The sequence below is a fragment of the Pimephales promelas genome, chromosome 12 (genome assembly GCF_988280905.1).
Source record: "Pimephales promelas chromosome 12, fPimPro1.hap1.1, whole genome shotgun sequence".
Lineage (NCBI taxonomy): Eukaryota > Metazoa > Chordata > Actinopteri > Cypriniformes > Leuciscidae > Pimephales > Pimephales promelas.
The window spans coordinates 14,010,861-14,027,375 of record NC_142780.1 but is presented as its reverse complement, the minus strand read 5'-3'; the positions used below and the strand labels follow the sequence as shown (position 1 = coordinate 14,027,375).

General features: G+C 36.8%; 2 protein-coding genes across 5 annotated transcripts; one reads left to right on the top strand and one right to left on the bottom strand.

The window, feature by feature from the left end:
- Nucleotides 1-108: 108 nt before the first annotated feature.
- On the bottom strand, nucleotides 109-2,330 carry LOC148976972 (uncharacterized). Its single transcript, XM_089117532.1, has 4 exons — nucleotides 2,133-2,330; nucleotides 1,508-1,548; nucleotides 1,278-1,404; nucleotides 109-283 (listed from the first exon to the last, which is right to left on the bottom strand). The coding sequence occupies exons 1-4, from the start codon at nucleotides 2,193-2,195 to the stop codon at nucleotides 182-184; spliced, it is 333 nt and encodes a 110-aa protein (XP_088973658.1). The 5' UTR covers nucleotides 2,196-2,330; the 3' UTR covers nucleotides 109-181.
- them4 (thioesterase superfamily member 4) lies at nucleotides 2,331-6,698 on the top strand. Of its 4 annotated transcripts, none has more exons than XM_039694434.2 (7): nucleotides 2,331-2,462; nucleotides 2,677-2,927; nucleotides 4,038-4,233; nucleotides 4,351-4,513; nucleotides 4,623-4,733; nucleotides 4,860-4,984; nucleotides 6,187-6,697. In XM_039694434.2, exons 2-7 carry the CDS (start codon nucleotides 2,781-2,783, stop codon nucleotides 6,234-6,236), a joined length of 792 nt encoding a protein of 263 aa, XP_039550368.1. In that variant the 5' UTR covers nucleotides 2,331-2,462; nucleotides 2,677-2,780; the 3' UTR covers nucleotides 6,237-6,697. The 4 variants fall into 4 exon arrangements, with proteins under 4 accessions (XP_039550368.1, XP_039550369.1, XP_039550367.1 ...); XM_039694435.2 differs by having other exon boundaries at nucleotides 2,401-2,462; nucleotides 2,764-2,927; nucleotides 6,187-6,698; XM_039694433.2 differs by having other exon boundaries at nucleotides 2,450-2,590.
- The last annotated feature ends 9,817 nt before the right edge of the window (nucleotides 6,699-16,515 follow it).

Genomic DNA, 16,515 nt, shown 5'->3' with positions numbered 1-16,515 from the left:
TTATTACTAATTACTTTCTAAATCCCATTTCAACCATTTGAACGACACGGAAAGACGTGAAACTGCTCTGGAAATTCAGAATAAAATTGTAGAAAAACTCATTGGAACTGTCACATACAAACCATGTATTTTAGAAAGCTGTGAATGTGAAGGCTGAACATGGGCATATGTTTTGCATGGTTTATGTTCTTTGTTGATAAATGGCCAGGTCAATCTTGCTCAGCTCTATTATGTGCAGCTGTCTCTCCTGTTCCAGCAAACTGCGTAACGCTTCTCTCCTTACCTGTAGAAACATGCTACAATAAACCTTTCCTGCTGACGTCCATCAACAACATTTACAAGTCAAAGCTATATTTGAATCTTCCTTTAAGCAAATACCAAAAATTGAGACAATGTTGAAAAGGTATATAACAGAGCTGATTCACAAACATCCCAACAACTGCTATAACATTTCCGACATGCTTAAGTTGGCTGTTGGGGGGAAAAAATCCTTTATATTATACACTAGACAAATTATTTTACATTTATTTTATATGCCAAGAATATTATTTGATATTATTATAGTTGCCAACTTGGCATTATGTCTTAAAACAATAATGGAAATTTGTCATACAATTGAAATGCAGGCCTAAATCTTAAAAACAAACTGAATTCTTTTTTTTCTTTTTCTTTTTGTGCAACAAACAATGAAATTTGGCTCAATTCCAGTTCCTTGGTTCAATTGTTGCAACACTCTCCTCCTCTGTTAAACTTGTCAGTTTGCTGTCATATATGACCTAGATGGGTACAAATAACGATGAGCACTCAAGATAACTGTGTTTGTCCAGTCTGTTACAGGATTATGAGTGGATAAACCAAGTAAAGTAAAACTAATCATTTGAATAGTTTCCATTTGACACCTGCTGTTCGTCGAATACAACTGTTGACAGAACTCACGGTTTTCGGTATATGCGTAGTCTAGCTTTTATTATATCTGTCTCAGTAGCTGGGCCAAATAAATCTGCTAACTGAAAATTGAAAATTGACCCTAGAAACCTTAAGCTGAACAATGTTTGACTAGCTTCAGCTTCCGAAAGAAGACAACCATGAAGCTCAAAGATAGGCCTGCTGTATTTCCTGATTCAATCTGATTTACGCTCGTGTCTTTATACCGCCCCCTACTGATGATATGCTGTTATTGCAACTACTCTTTGAACAGACATGATAATATTGTCATCAATTAGTCACTCTCTCTCACAGTAGATTTTTTCAAGAAAGACACAGATATCTCTACTGACCAGAGTGAGAGAGGTATTCCACAACTCCATCTCTCTCTTTATGGTCCTCTCTCTGCATTTCAGGGCTTTTTCAGAAACAGCAAGGCCGCGACACTCAAATTCAGCTTTCAACATCACACTCTTGATTCTGGAACAATTGCATAGTATATAAGTATAAAAGCCTACCGCAGTTTGTCATAATGTTTCTTTCTTTTAAATTTTCTGATTTCTAAAAATCAACTTAAACATACTTGTCCAGCTCAGCAGTCCTGTCTGCGATCTCTGCAGCTCTCTGTACAGAAAGAAAGAAAGCTGTTAAACATAAGCATAAAACTACATACTGAGGTTTTGAGAAGATAGGCTATAAAACACACGACATGTTCAAACATTTAATTAATAATAGGCTAAATTTGAAATTGAAATATTGTTGCAATTTTAAACGCCTGTTTTCTATTTTTAATATATTTTAAAATGTAATTTATTCCTGTGATGGCAAAGCTGAATTTGCAGCATCATCTAGACAGTGTCACATGATTCTTCAGAAATCATTCTAATATGCTGATTTGATACTCAAGAAACTTTTCTCGTCTTTATCACAGTTGACAACAGTTGTGCTGTTTAATATTTTTGTGGAAAATTTCTTTGATGAACAGAAACTTAAAAAAGTGCAGCATTTTAAATGTTTTAATTGTCACTTTTCGCATCCTTTATGAATAAAAATATTAAAATTGACACCAAACTTTTGAACGATAGTGTATTTTTAATAATTTTATAATATAGTAATTTTAGTTAATGTTATTTAAGTTATTATTATTCATATTTTCTTATTCTGGGGACCCTGTGACACAATATAAAAGACAAATAGCATTTATGTACCCTTATTCTGGCCCTCTCTCTCTGCACAAATTTGTTTGTTGAACGTGCCTCTCGACCGAACATTGTGCATCAGATGCAGGTAAACAACTATTAAATGTAAAATGACAAAAACAGTGGATTCCAGCAGTGCGCTGAAAGTACGGGATTCAACGGGAACCGCGTATTGTTGTGGCAACAGACAAACAGGATGTTGTAACACTTCAGCCCACCAATCAGACATATGAATTACTGTCACGTGGTTACAATGACACGCGTTTTCACTCCGCGTGCGTGTCTTAGCCAATCACCGATGACGTCCGTGTATGTGAAAGTCACACACTTCACCGGCAGGTATTTCCACGTTAAAGCCGGCTGTCGTTTTTATACAATGTTATATCGCTAACTTATTGTTAAAGGCTTTATTTCGTTTTTCAGTATTTTGCTTCAAAAGTATTTAGCGGCTGTCGCTTGTTTGCGGGGTTTGTTGACAGAGAATGTGTGGAAATGCCTTCAGTTAATTAACGTTACGTCATGTGAAAGAAAGTCATTTTCATTTGTTTATCAGATATTTGGGCGTTTATCCTGTATAGAAGAATAACACATCTGCTGTGTTTGTTCTGGATTGACGGCCACCACATTCCTCTGAAAACAGACTACTTTCCAGTCAGCATGTTGGGGCAGCTAGCGAGAAGAAGACTTGGCCTCCTCCTCTTCCTCCACGGAGAGCAGCGGATCTCTAATGGACTGAACGGAGTCTCGTTTAATCAGACACACAGACACACACAGTCCTCATTCAACACCAGAAGTCCTATCTCGGTAAAGTTTTCATTTTCCCATTTGTTTTTAAACTGCTGATAATTCGTTTATGGGCGGGTCTAGTTTTCTGTTGTGCTGTCATCAACATCATGCCATCATGGATGGCTGAATTTTACACACACACACACACACACACACACACACACACACACACACACACACACACACAAACACACTCAGTATCGGTCATAAGTCTCTTATGCTCTTCAAACTTGATTCAAAATACAGAACATTTTATTTTGATCAGTAATACAGAAAAAAGTAATATTGTAAAATATTATTACGATTTAAAATAATGGTTTCTATCTGAATATACATTAAAGTATAATTTATTTATGTGATTCAAAGATGAATTCTAATCAGCCATCACTCCAGTCTTTTTAGTGTCACATGATCCTTCAGAAATAATTATGCTTATTTATTATATTTATTTTATGACTTGTTATACTCTTTTTCAGGTTTCTTTTAAAAAGAGCAGAATTTATTCAAAATAGAAAGCTTTTGTAACAATATTGTGAAATAATGCAATTTTAAAATAATTGTTTTCTATTCTTTAAAATACAAGTTATTCCTGTGATGCAAAGCTAAATTTATTATAACTGTATTGGTGTGTGTGTGTGTGTGTGTGTATATATATATGTATATGTGTATATGTGTATATATATATATGTGTGTATAAATAGGGCTGTCAAATGATTAATCATGATTATTCGCTTCCAAAATAAAAGTTTGCGTTTACATAATATATGTGGGTGCACTGTGTATAATTATTTTATATATATATAAATATACACACACGCTTGTATAGTTAAGAAATATTTTCATATATATACTGTATATATATTTATATATGATTTATATTATATGTAAATATAAATATTTTATATATAAATAATATTTTGTTCTTAAATATACATGCATGTGTGTGTATTTATATATATATATATATATATATATATATATATACACTGTATATACAAATTTGTCATCCATTGATGACAGCACACCAAATACTTCAAGACCTGCCCATAAACATGACTACAGTACAGAATGAACACTGCTCTGATTTACTTTATTGAAACCTAACTTTAATGTCAACGCTTTGTCCAGACGATGTCGCTGTGGCCGTTCTCATTTCAACCACGGGACTTCAGCCTGCCCAACTCGTCATGGAGTCCAGAGATGTGCAAGGCTTACGATCACTATAATGCACTGTGTGACACTGACACTGAAAATGGCGAGGAGAAAAAAAGGGGTCCTTGGAAAAAGTTGCCCAGCTACAACCGCTCCATTAAATATGCTACTGGTAAGTGATTAATATGTATGTGTGTAGTTACTTCAAGTCACTGTAATTAGTAAAATAAAATGACATGATAATGCTATTGAGTGTAAAAGCAAATGTCACATTGTTTCTGTCTGTTAGGCGGCATCCACCTCAGCAAACTCATCCAGGCCAAAGCTCGACTTTTCACAAGAAGTGTTAAAGAGCAAGGAGCAACGTTTGAATATGTGGTGTTTGTCAATGAGGAGGAGAAGAGCTGCGTTTGTGTGTTTCAGGCAGGACGTTTACTAGAGGGCGCACCAGGGTAAGGAAGAGCTCTCTTCTACGCTTATTGCCCAAAATCGAATGCCACCCTTTTATTTGTCTGAATGGGAGAACAGGAAATGATGTTACACCTTTTTCCTGTGTGGCAGACATGTCCATGGTGGAGCCATAGCCACCATGATTGACACTGTGACAGGTTCTCTTGCTGGTTGCCTGTCAGGACCCATTATGACTGCCAATCTCAACATTGACTACCGCAGGTGAGCTAAGGCTTATTTATTTATTTATTTATTTTTTATTGTAGGCTTATTTTTTTTCCAGTTTACACTGGCTTTAGGGATTGATTATGTGTGATCTCACCGGTTTAACTCTGTTCTCCTGTACAGTCCAATGCCTCTGGGCAGTGTGGTTTTAATCCACTGCGCTCTGGATCGAATAGAGAGGAGGAAAACATTCATCACTTGCAAAGTGACCAGCACTGATGAGTCCAAACTCTACACAGAGGCCACAGGTAGGGTGCAAACACACAAACCTATGCACTTTATGTACGTAAGATAACAAGCTGATTTCAATGAGCTATGAAACTATGCATAAACACCGATCAAATCTTTAAACCACATCAAAAGCACATCCTTGTAGACTGACTTTCACATATTTTACCTACCTTATGCATGGCAATACCACACAGCTGATATTCTAGTTAGGCATTGTATCATGTGTCTGCAGTCACACAATCATTCCTTTTTCACATGTCGCATTTGCATCTGACATTCCCAGATAATGCACCTAACCTCTTGAAAGCAGAAATTAGGACAAATTTAGTTCAAATTTCGTGAAAAGAACATGCATGAATGAGTGCGGCACATGCTTGATGTTAAAAAGAGTTATTAAGCGCAATAAGCCACAAAAGATCTTGATGCATTACTTGACTGACACACACCCGCACACAGAAAGAGGCCTCTCTACACAATGTGATCCCAAATTCTATTATTTTTTGCAGCATATTGCGCTTGAACTGTCAAATACTTGTTTCAAAAATCTCTACCTTGGTGGGTATTCACATAAGCATAGTCGGTTATGTCTTAAAGGGATACTCCACTTTTTTTGGAAATAGGCTCATTTTACAACTCCCTCAGAGTTAAACTGTTGAGTTTTACCGTTTTCGAATCCATTCAGCCGATTTTCTGATATTTAGAAGAATATCAGTAACCAGACAGTTTCTGGTCCCATTTACTTCCATAGTAGGAAAAAATATATATACTATGGCAATCAATGGGACTAGAAACTGTCTGGTTACTGATATCCTTTATATGAGCTTCTCTCAGAAGCTCATTTGAATTTGCTGTACTCGCCAAAAAAAAAAAAAAAAAACTGGCTGAAGATCAAACGTGCTGCGTAACACAAGAATGAACCTCAATGGTTCATGCTGAAGCTCAAACACGCTGCGTAACACATGACAATGAACCTCATTGGTTCTTGCACGTCAAGCGAACATGCTTGAGCTTCCGTTTACCACAACTGATGTGTGAGTTGATGAATGTAATGGCTCATCTAGTCAGTGACAATTCCATCAACTGTCCCAAACGTCTTTCACGTTGGCCCTGAGACAGTCCTTTTCTGTCAAGCACTGCAAACTTACAAACAAAATTATGTGCTATCTCTAACCCTTTGTTTTTTTAACATTCTCTTTTTCCCTTCTTTCTTGCCTCACAGCTCTATTTGTTTCAATAAGTGTGGGCCATTTATTTGGAACACGAAATTGACAGCAGCCCGGATATCCGGAGACACGCACATCTGTGTTTGCGTGCGCAATGAACAACTAATCAAGTTGATGTTTTACTTAAGCTTTCTGAAATAGGAATTCAGAAGGGTATTACATGTTACATGCTACCTCATTTTTACTGTAAAAACTAAATGCTATTAACCATGTTTATTTATTGATATGGTTTTAAAAAATTTTTGCATGACAAAAGTTTTGTTTCTGACTTTTTATTCATCATGTTGGCAATTAGGTTCTTTAGCATCAGAAGTATCAAATGAAAAACTCTAATATATATTTTAGAAGTGCCATTTATATTGTGTCAAATATATTTTGTTATAAATCGAACGGTGTGCATTTAAATGATCCTTTTTGTTATTGCTAAGGAATAACACATTCATAACTGCCTTGATTAATCCCATTAAAGCCACTATTCAAAAATGTCTGGTTGTGTTTTGAAATTTCCTTTGAAAATGTACAAAATTGAAACAACCCTCTGGATAATTTGAGCTGCCTGAAGCATGCCTGGCTGTGAGTGGACCAAGAAAGGGATCTCTGGGACTGAAGTGGCCTTGACACCAGCCCTGGACTGAGGCATTTTTGGCTGCTGACTTTGAGCTGACCGTGACCGGGACCGGAAAGGCCATGAGGTTCACTGACTGATTAGGTCCATGAGGAACCTCTGGGCAGTGACAGGAACATCACTGGGCAAGAAGCTGTGCAACCGGTGCAGCTTGAGATAGGGAGCTCTGAAATTGATCCATTCTTGGATACTGGCAGCTCTAAAAGGCAGAGAAAGTAGCCTACACTGGGGACCAATACATCAATCAATCAGTGTGGAAACTGTTAGAAATGGAACTGTGTGCAGTTACCTTATATTAGGGAAGTTATAACATGCCTTCATTAAGTATGTTGGACAAAAAAAATATTGGTCTACCCTATTTCACCGCTCACTTGGAGTTCCCCTTCGACTCGGTTTCTTAACACTGCGTCATCCAGGATGGTGTTTCTCCCTCCTCTGGGGGAACCAAGGTTACGGTAGGTAACCGGAGCAGACTGTGTGTGCCGAGGCGATGACTAACCTGAAACCAGACTTCATTCACCCCAATGGAAAGCAAATTTATACTGTCTGAAACTATAGATAACGGTATAAGGCTAACTTATTCGTACTAAATGCCAAAAAACTTCAATTTTGATTTCATGTGATTTCAAATGATTAGATTTCTTTAAATCAGTGCCCTGAGCCTTAGCCTACCCCAATCCTGAGGGAGTCTGCCTGCTGCATTTTGAACCAGCTCTCCAACAAGAGCTCCATCTTCACAACCTGAAGGAGCAGAAACGCCTGAAGTTTTAAATGATGAATTATAAATACTGTTTGGATGAATAAATACTTTGTCATTTATGGTCTTCAATCATTAGATCATTAAGAAGACACAAGAATAGACCAAAACGATCTTTAGACAAGCACACTGTAAATAATGTCTGTATAGTGTAAATGTGATGGGATGTAACCCACACAATAAACATGTATGCTGATTAAAAATGACAGACTTTCATTAAGTCCTTCAAGGGGATATGAGAATCAAAAAACATAAAAGGTCTTTGTACAATAGAAAATATGCTGTTTCAGATCTAAAAAAAATCGACCTCAGCAAAACTGCAAAAAGCACATTGATGAAACCAAACTTTCAAACTGACTGTTATGTCACACTGTTGTAGCCTAAATATTCAAGTGGTCCTCGATGCAGAGCCAAATGGGAGGAGCTGGAGCTCTAGCTCCTCCCCTCGCTGGAGCTCCAGTTCCTCCCCTCGCTGGAGCTCCAGCTTCACCGCGCACGCGCAGGTTAACTTCCGAGCACTCGGCATGATTTCAAAAGCAACATATTTCAGCGCCAGCTTGATTTTTATTGAACACAAATAAAAAAAAAATACTCTGTTAGTTAGCAAGAGTTGGCTCTGCATCGAGCACCATCTCATTTTATGTGGCGTGAGAGTCACACACCACCCGAAATCCGATCGTTCAGACTGAGACATATGTCCCGGTAGGCTATTTGAATAGGATTTTAAACCACATATGGATGTAGCTTGCCTTGAAACGGATTTCATGTGCTTTTCTGGGCTGACAATCTGAACGTATGTCGGGATAAGAAATAGAAGGAAGAATTGCAGTATGGGCTAGCTCTCTTAATTTTTTTTATTTTTGTAGTTCTTTAAAGCACTTAGTCAGTGGCAGTTATAAAATGTGTTGTATAAATAAAATCAACTTGAACTTGAATCTTATCTACCAGTGGGAGTACTATGTAAAAAAAAATTGGTTGAGTTCTGTGAAGAGAAATGTTATGTGTTATATGAAGTGTGTACTTCAATGTAGGTTCTTATTATAGGCTACCATTAAAATGTGAAGCGGATGCATAATCTCAGCACATTTGTTATCTTGTTTTTCCTCTAGACTAGTGTGGGAAGTCACACAGCTGGTTTTAGAGTACTGGACTGCTTGTTTCCATTTCATTAAAATAACTTAACCCGTTTAATCCCACCGGTCACAATTGTGACCGCAGCTTTTTTCTTATTTCTGGAAGCTCTAAAAATGTTGTTATTGACTTTGGGCAAGAAATTCAACTTTTAAATGACAAAATAGACTGTCTTGATTAAAATCAATTAATGTCATGTGACTAGTGTGAAAGGTCACATGACCAGATCAGGTCACTTCCTGCTTGCACATCTAGAAGAAGATTTCTTCCTCAGACTACTAAAATAAGTAGTATATAAAACATCTTAATTTACAGATAGAACTATCAAATTTTGTACATATGTTCTTTAAAGGGTCTACTACTGATATATTTTGAGAATTATACTCCTGCATTTATATTTTGCTCGTAAGACTTGTAAATTTGTGGTAGTATAACAGTATAGCAGTGCTTCAATTGAAAACACAGGTACAGTATAGGCAGATATTGGCGGGTATTGGCAATCCTACACTGAATATGCCACATCTGTGATGAGGATGGATGATCACGGCGAAGGAGAAGTGCTCACTAACACAGATTTAGACAGCTTTGTGAACAATATTTGATAGAAATAGGCCTTTTGTGTACATAGAAATGGTCTAGATCTTTGAGTTCAGCTCATGAAAAATGGGGGCAAAAACAAAAGTGTTGCATTTATAATTTTGTTTAGTGCAGTTATCAGTATCCCAGAAACGTTCAATGTGTTGGACCTTCTGGACGTGCATGACCCCCTTCCCCCCACCCCTACCCCCACCCCAAATTGAAAGTGACTGTAATAGTGATGGCTCAGATATAGGGAGTCCCAGGGTGGAACGGCCCATTTGCCAGGTAGACTATTGAATGGCGATGCAGATGTGATCTGGAGGATTGTGCAGATGTTCATGAGAACCAAATGGTGTGCCTCACACATGACCACAAACAACCCTTTCTACAACATTCGGCCCATCTTCAGTGCACTGAAAGAGTGCACACATCTACCTGAAACTGGCCTAGGACAGGGCCCAAGTGTAGACATGGTCTAGCCCATAGGGGTCTAGCCGAACAAGCAGAAGTTCCTCCAGGGTGTAACTTTGTTCATGACAACCTTTTCACCTCACTAAGCCTTCTTCACGAAATGACAAAACGAGATATTGGATGTCTTGTAATGAATTGTGTCAATAGGTCAAATTGAAGAATTTGAATGAATTCTGACTATGTAGTTTCCCACCGGTCACTATTGTGACCGAGTATAAAACCTAATATTTCACTAACTTAACCAACATAAAATCAAAAAAGGCATATTGTTTGAGTGTTAGGGAGGTCTAAGGAGTAAAATGCATGTACTCAAGTTGCAAGAAAAAATTTGGGATTAAACGGGTTAATGCATAGCCTATAACATGAAGGTTGAGTCTATCCAATACAGTCAATTGTACACTTTAATTTACAATATATATATAAAAAATACAACTGGCCTATTGGAGTAGCTTATGCTTTTACATTAACGTACAAAAAGGGCAGATTAGGTAACCTGGTCTTATTTTTTATTTAATGAATTAATCAGATGATTTATTTACACAATCTTTTTTTAGATTAATTTACAACAAATAACTCGCGTTACTGCGGTGGACAAAATAAACGTGCACACATTGCCTTTGTCTAGTAATTTACATAATCATATAGCAGACGCTTTTGTCCAAAGCGGCTTTAAAAGTGAGGAAAACAACGAAACTGTTCATCGTAATTAAGAGAAAAGAATACATAGATACTAAGTTTTCAACAGTTTTTAGAAACACGCACAGATAGTGTGAGCTGTTTACGCGTTTGTCACAGAAACGATAAATCATTGTATAATTTATCATAATCATGACAAATCTTAGAGTAAAATATAATATTATGTTTGCCAGCACTTTGCGCATCAAAACAAACTTGTCCTTTCATCACGGGTGAAACTCGCACTAACATTAACAGGCTTGATAGCGCGTTATGTTCTGTCCACTAGTTCCAGCGAGGGTGAGCTAGAGCTCTAGCTCTTCCCATTGGAAGCTGCAGCGAAGCCCCGCCCACTAAATTTAGCGAGGTGGAGCTGGAGCTCCAGAAAAGGGGGAGCTTGAGCTCTAGCTCCTCCCATTTGGCTCTGCATCGAGCACCATCTCTAAATATTTGTATCTGAACACCTCAAACAAACTGATTTCTGAAAGAGTCCTTCAAATGCATTTAAACATTAAATGGATTGTTAACCTAAAAAAAAAATAATAATAATTTCGTCGTCATTTACTCACCCTAACCTGTGAGTTTGACCAGAGGTTTGACCACAAAAGAAGATATTTTGAAGAACCAGACGGAAGCCATTGGCTTGTAGTAGCCTATTTTTTTCCATATTATACCTACCGTCAACTGTTTGGTTACCAACATAAAATAGCCTATCTTCTTTTGTGTTCAGAAGAAAGAAACTCATACAGGTTTGGAACAAAGAAAGAATTTAATTTTTAGATGAACTATCTTCAATGTCACTTTTTATCCCGAAGATGTCGCTGTTTCCGTTCTGCGGGACCTCAGCTGTGAAGTCTGTAGGGATGACGTGTTTTTGTAGGCCAAAAACCTGGAAACGAGTTAGCATATTAGCACTTGTTTTTTTGGTTAAATGCCAGCTGGTCTGTGGAAAATATAAGCTCAATATATTTCCATATTTTATTTTATGACATTAAATACATCAGTAATTCCCCATTGTGATTTTTAAAAAGGTTTTACTTGCCTTGTTGCTAACAAGTGACAAAATGAGACTAGAAGTTCTCGCCTCGGGGACGAAACATCAACACGCTGAACAGGTAAACTCATCTACTCATTACTCACTTTTGCAAACTATTATAACTAATTAAACCTGAACTTTTAGAGATTTTTTTACAATAAAGACTGCAATGAGTTGTCCTAAACTCTAGTGAGTTGAAGTCATGCAACTGTTTAGTCTACATTTATTTAGCTTTTTGCTAATGGCGATTGTATTATAGGTTTCAAAATTCATAAAATTTTGTGTTCTTATGGAAATTATCATGATGAACAACATGTAAGCCTAATAATCATAAGGTCACAGGGCTTATTTATATTTCTCAGGGCTTATTTTTTAATCCAATTAATCAATTTAATCCAAAAGCCAATTGAAAAATCTTATTGGATTTTGTTGAGGAAACCAGGGCGATGATGCCAACATCTGAGGTGGCCTAAAAACTGTGTGCAACTCTCTGTATGATCACTATTATGTACCGCCTGAGAGTGACAACGGAAATGGCAAGAAAATGTGAGGGGCCACCTTGCAGCCAGGCAGCCAAAAAAGCTTTACACACTTAATATTACAATTAAAATAAAATAAAAAATCACGATCATGTCAATTGAAATGTTTGGTCAAGGACTTGGTTGAGGACTTTCCATCAAAGCTAGTGCTATGAATGCCACAGTTTAAAGGCACAGTGAACTCCATCTAATTTGTAGAAGGATGGGGAGTCCCTTGTTAAGTCTTAAAACAGGAAGTGATGTCAGATAATCTTCCTGTGTGGCAATCTCTGGTCTATATAGAAAGCGTTATATATATCAGTGGTGGCAATTATGCACTTATTATTAAACAGAGGATAGAAAAACCTTTATCACTTGTAAACGATGTGTCCAAACTCTACACTGAGGTAGTAGATTGATTTTTTTCTGTTCATATTTTGTATCTTTAAGAAAACAAGCTGATGTCATTGATGCAATCAGTGTGAAAACATGCATACATACGTAACCAAATCATTTTGTTATCATTATGTAACCAAATTACCTGAAACCACTTATACACACCCATGTAAACTCACCACACACCTATTCCCATGACAGATTTCTGCCAAACAAACATCTTTGTCCTGTGCTCGTCAGTCTGAACATATGCTTGTTATTCTAGACACGTTTACACCATACACCCCATTAGCGGATGCATTGCAAATTTTACCTAGTAAACTGAACTTGAATTTTATCTAGCTACCTATCTCTCTTTTTTTTCTCACACTCTTTACCCCTGTTTCGCTCCTGGCAGATTCTATTTGTGTCAATAAAACTGGGTTATTTATTTGGAGCACGAAGCTGAAAGCAGCCCAAAAATCCACCACAGGGCCATGTGCATGTGTGCGCATCTCTATACACGTGAGTGAGATTGCAGGTGTGTGTCTGAGGTGTGTGTCTGAGGTGTGTGTCTGTGTGTGAGCGTGTGTATGTGTTCGTGTGTGTGTTCGTGTGCATGTGCGTGTGCACGCAATGACCAACTGATCTTGCTGATATTCAACCTATTCACATGTAAGCGCTACACGCTAAATCCTCTCTGTCACATCACTCACTTATATTACGAATAACTGCTGTGTTTATATATAGACAGCCAGTTATTATATATCTATATATATATACACACAGTATATATTGAACAGAGAGTGAATAGATGTAATTAAGTAAAATAATTATTACAAATGCAGCTGAAAATAAACATTGCAAAGACTTATTTTAATGCTGTTAATAGTACAGAAATCTTTTTCCATTTTTAACCCCAGAAACCTCATAATTAAAAGGAATGAGTGTTTTATAAAAAAAAATAATTACCTATATTAATGTAAAATAGGTAAATAAATATTTGCTAAATACAGCCACTTTTCAAAACTCTAAGGTTTCTGTGGTTAAAAATGGAAAATGGTTTCTTTTACTATTGGTATTGGTACCAATATAGTATAGTAATATACTATAGTATAGTATAGTATAGTATAAGTTTTTTGCATTATATTTAAATGTAATATATATAAAATTATATTTAAAGCTGAGGTTCGAAACATGCAATTGCAGTTATACGCAGGGGCGGACAGAGTACACAGGTTTATTACTTGAGTAAAACTACAGATACCCCTTGCTAAATTTTATTCAAGTACAAGTAAAAGTACTACAGTCAAATGTCTACTTGAGTAAAAGTACTGAAGTACTTGTTTTTAAAAGTACTTGAGTATCAAGAGTACATTTTCTAAATATTGCATTACTACTGCCACAGTGCTTACATTTATGTACAGAAACGTCCTACATGAAGTTATGAAAAAAATGTTAATGTCAATACCTTGGAGAATGTAAAAGGAGTTGAAAGTAAAATCAAGTCATATTCATCTTTTTATAATGTTGCTTTATTTAACATTGAAATAGAAATTGAAATAGTCTGGCAAGGTGGGGCCACTGGTTGGCACATTCACGGGATGGACCTGCTGGATAAAGACCTGCTCCGTCTATATCCATTGGTTTCATCCATGGTTTCGTCTCTTATCTAAATCTGACCATGGAGTTGACTTTGGGGAAAAGCTGAAGGTGATTGCGTATAGGCTGTCCCAATCAGTGGCGCTTGCACAATCCAATCACGTTTCAGAGGGAAACAACAAATTGAGGGTTTCCTTTTTTTTTTTTAGAAGTAGTAACTCATACTCACGGTTATGGATAGAAATGTAGTGGAGTAAAGAGTACAATATTTCCCTCTCAAATGTACTTGAGTAAAGTCATGAGTACTCCCCAAAAATGATACTCAAGTAAAGTACAGATCCCTGAAAATTGTACTGTACTCAAGTAAATGTACCCGGCTCTGGTTATACGCGGAATTATCAACTTTTTACGTGGGTTGTGCCTCGGCACAGCGCGGATGAACACAATGTTTGAGGATACTGGCATGCGTCGGTGTGGATACTGGCATTCACAATCACATAATCTACTTTTTGGAAGTATGACCAACATAAGAATTTTCACTGGAAAATGTCCTCTGAACTAGTAAGAAACATTTATTTTTGTTTTGACCTACTAAGGGCAGCATTGCAGTAAACCGCGCTGCCGCTGATTGAATCTAACGATAGCTTATCATGGATCTGCTATCAAATTGATAAGTTTAATTATATCAAGTGCTGTGAGAAAAGGCTATAAATCTCCACCTCCAGGATCCTCACACGCAATATAGTTTATACTAGCCGAGACTCCGTCTTTATGTGTACAGATGTGACGTAATGATGCAAAGACATGCTCGAATTTCCCACGGAAATCCACCAGTACCACTGGAATTAAAAACATTATTACTAGCATACTGTTTTGAATCGCGCTAAGGAAAGCAGATAGCTTTGAACACCGGCTGGTTATGTACTTGCTCAAATTTATTTTGGATAGTTTTTAACCCCAAAAAAGTTATGGACTGCAGCTTTAAATATAATGCAAAAACTTATTTTATTCACTCTCTTTTATTCAATCAGTCAATCAATCAATCAATCACTATTATCCTCAATATTTTAAATGCATTTGCAACGAAAACAAGTGTTAACATTGACATTTAAAAATGAAGCAATTTAATCCTGTTAAAGGAGTAACTGTCTTTTGGACCTTGAACCGTTTGGTTCCCATTGAAGTCCGTTATATGGAGAAAAATCCTGCAATGTTTTCATCAAAAACCTTAATTTCTTTTCGACTGAAGAAAGAAAGACATGGATATCTTGGATGACATGGGGGTGAGTAAATTATCAGCAAAAGTTTTTTTTTAGAAGTGAACCACTCCTTTAAGTTTAGGATTGCACCAGTAATCTCTATATGCAATAAATCTTGTTTTTCCTGTTGCAGGAAAGGAGGGAGGATGTATCCACCATATCCATATTGCATGTGCATGAAATCCATTTGATCTAAGTTCCACATTGCTGCATATATTCCAGTAAAGAGAACTGACTGACACCGCAGAGTTACGGTAATGAATGACACATTGTCCACATCAGAGGAGTGTACATTCATATGTGTAGATTTTAAACTCATCTGTGTTAATACTGTTATGCGGTGTAGTGTGACTTTATATGTTGACTACCTCTCATGTAAAGCTGAAGCTTTACACACACAGCTCCCTAGCCTTGTTAGCCTAATGTATCAGTATCACACTTAAAGTGATGGGAAGAAATATTTAAAGCTGCATCTCTGTGGTGGCCCTTTAGTCTCCCACAGGCCCCTCGCACATGATGTATGTAGGACGCAGTCTGAGGTGGGTTTCTATCTATGGAGAGGTGTCGAGTGCTTGGTCAAGTGGGCTTTGCGTGATGGCTTTTGTGGGAACACTGCAGCGAAACTCTCGGGGAGACATTTTCCATCCATGGTGTTAACAGTCAAACCTAGTCTGAGTCTGACCAAAATACCATTTTCATCGTCCATTTTAGATTCATTTTACAGGCAGTTCAATCATTTTAGTCAGAAACGAAACTTTTCATTGATTTTGTCGAGACATGTTGGCTTTTTATACTGCTAATAATTGTAAAAGTAATGAAGTAATATAGCAGTATTATTATTTATTTATTTTTATTATCATTGCAGAAATGCACGTATACAAAATCTCTACAAAATACACACATCGACCAAAAAAAAACAAAAAAAAAAACGAACAAAACACAGATAAACAACAATATAAGATTAGATGAGGAGAGAGAGAAGAAGAGAAAAGAAAAGAAAGACCTTATAATTTAAAATATATTTCCTTTGGGGGTGTTGAGTGTTTTAAGGTATTCAGTCATTTAAAGAAGTAGTTCACTTTTAAAAAAACTTTTGTTGATAATCTACTCACCCCCATGTCTACCAAGATGTCCATGTCTTTCTTTCTTCAGTCGAAAAGAAATTAAGGTTTTTGATGAAAACATGCCAGGATTTTTCTCCATATAATGGACTTTACTGGGAACCAAATTGTTTGAGGTCCAAAGGACAGTTTCAGTGCAAACTGCAAACTGTTCAAAGGGCTTTAAAGACTCCAGA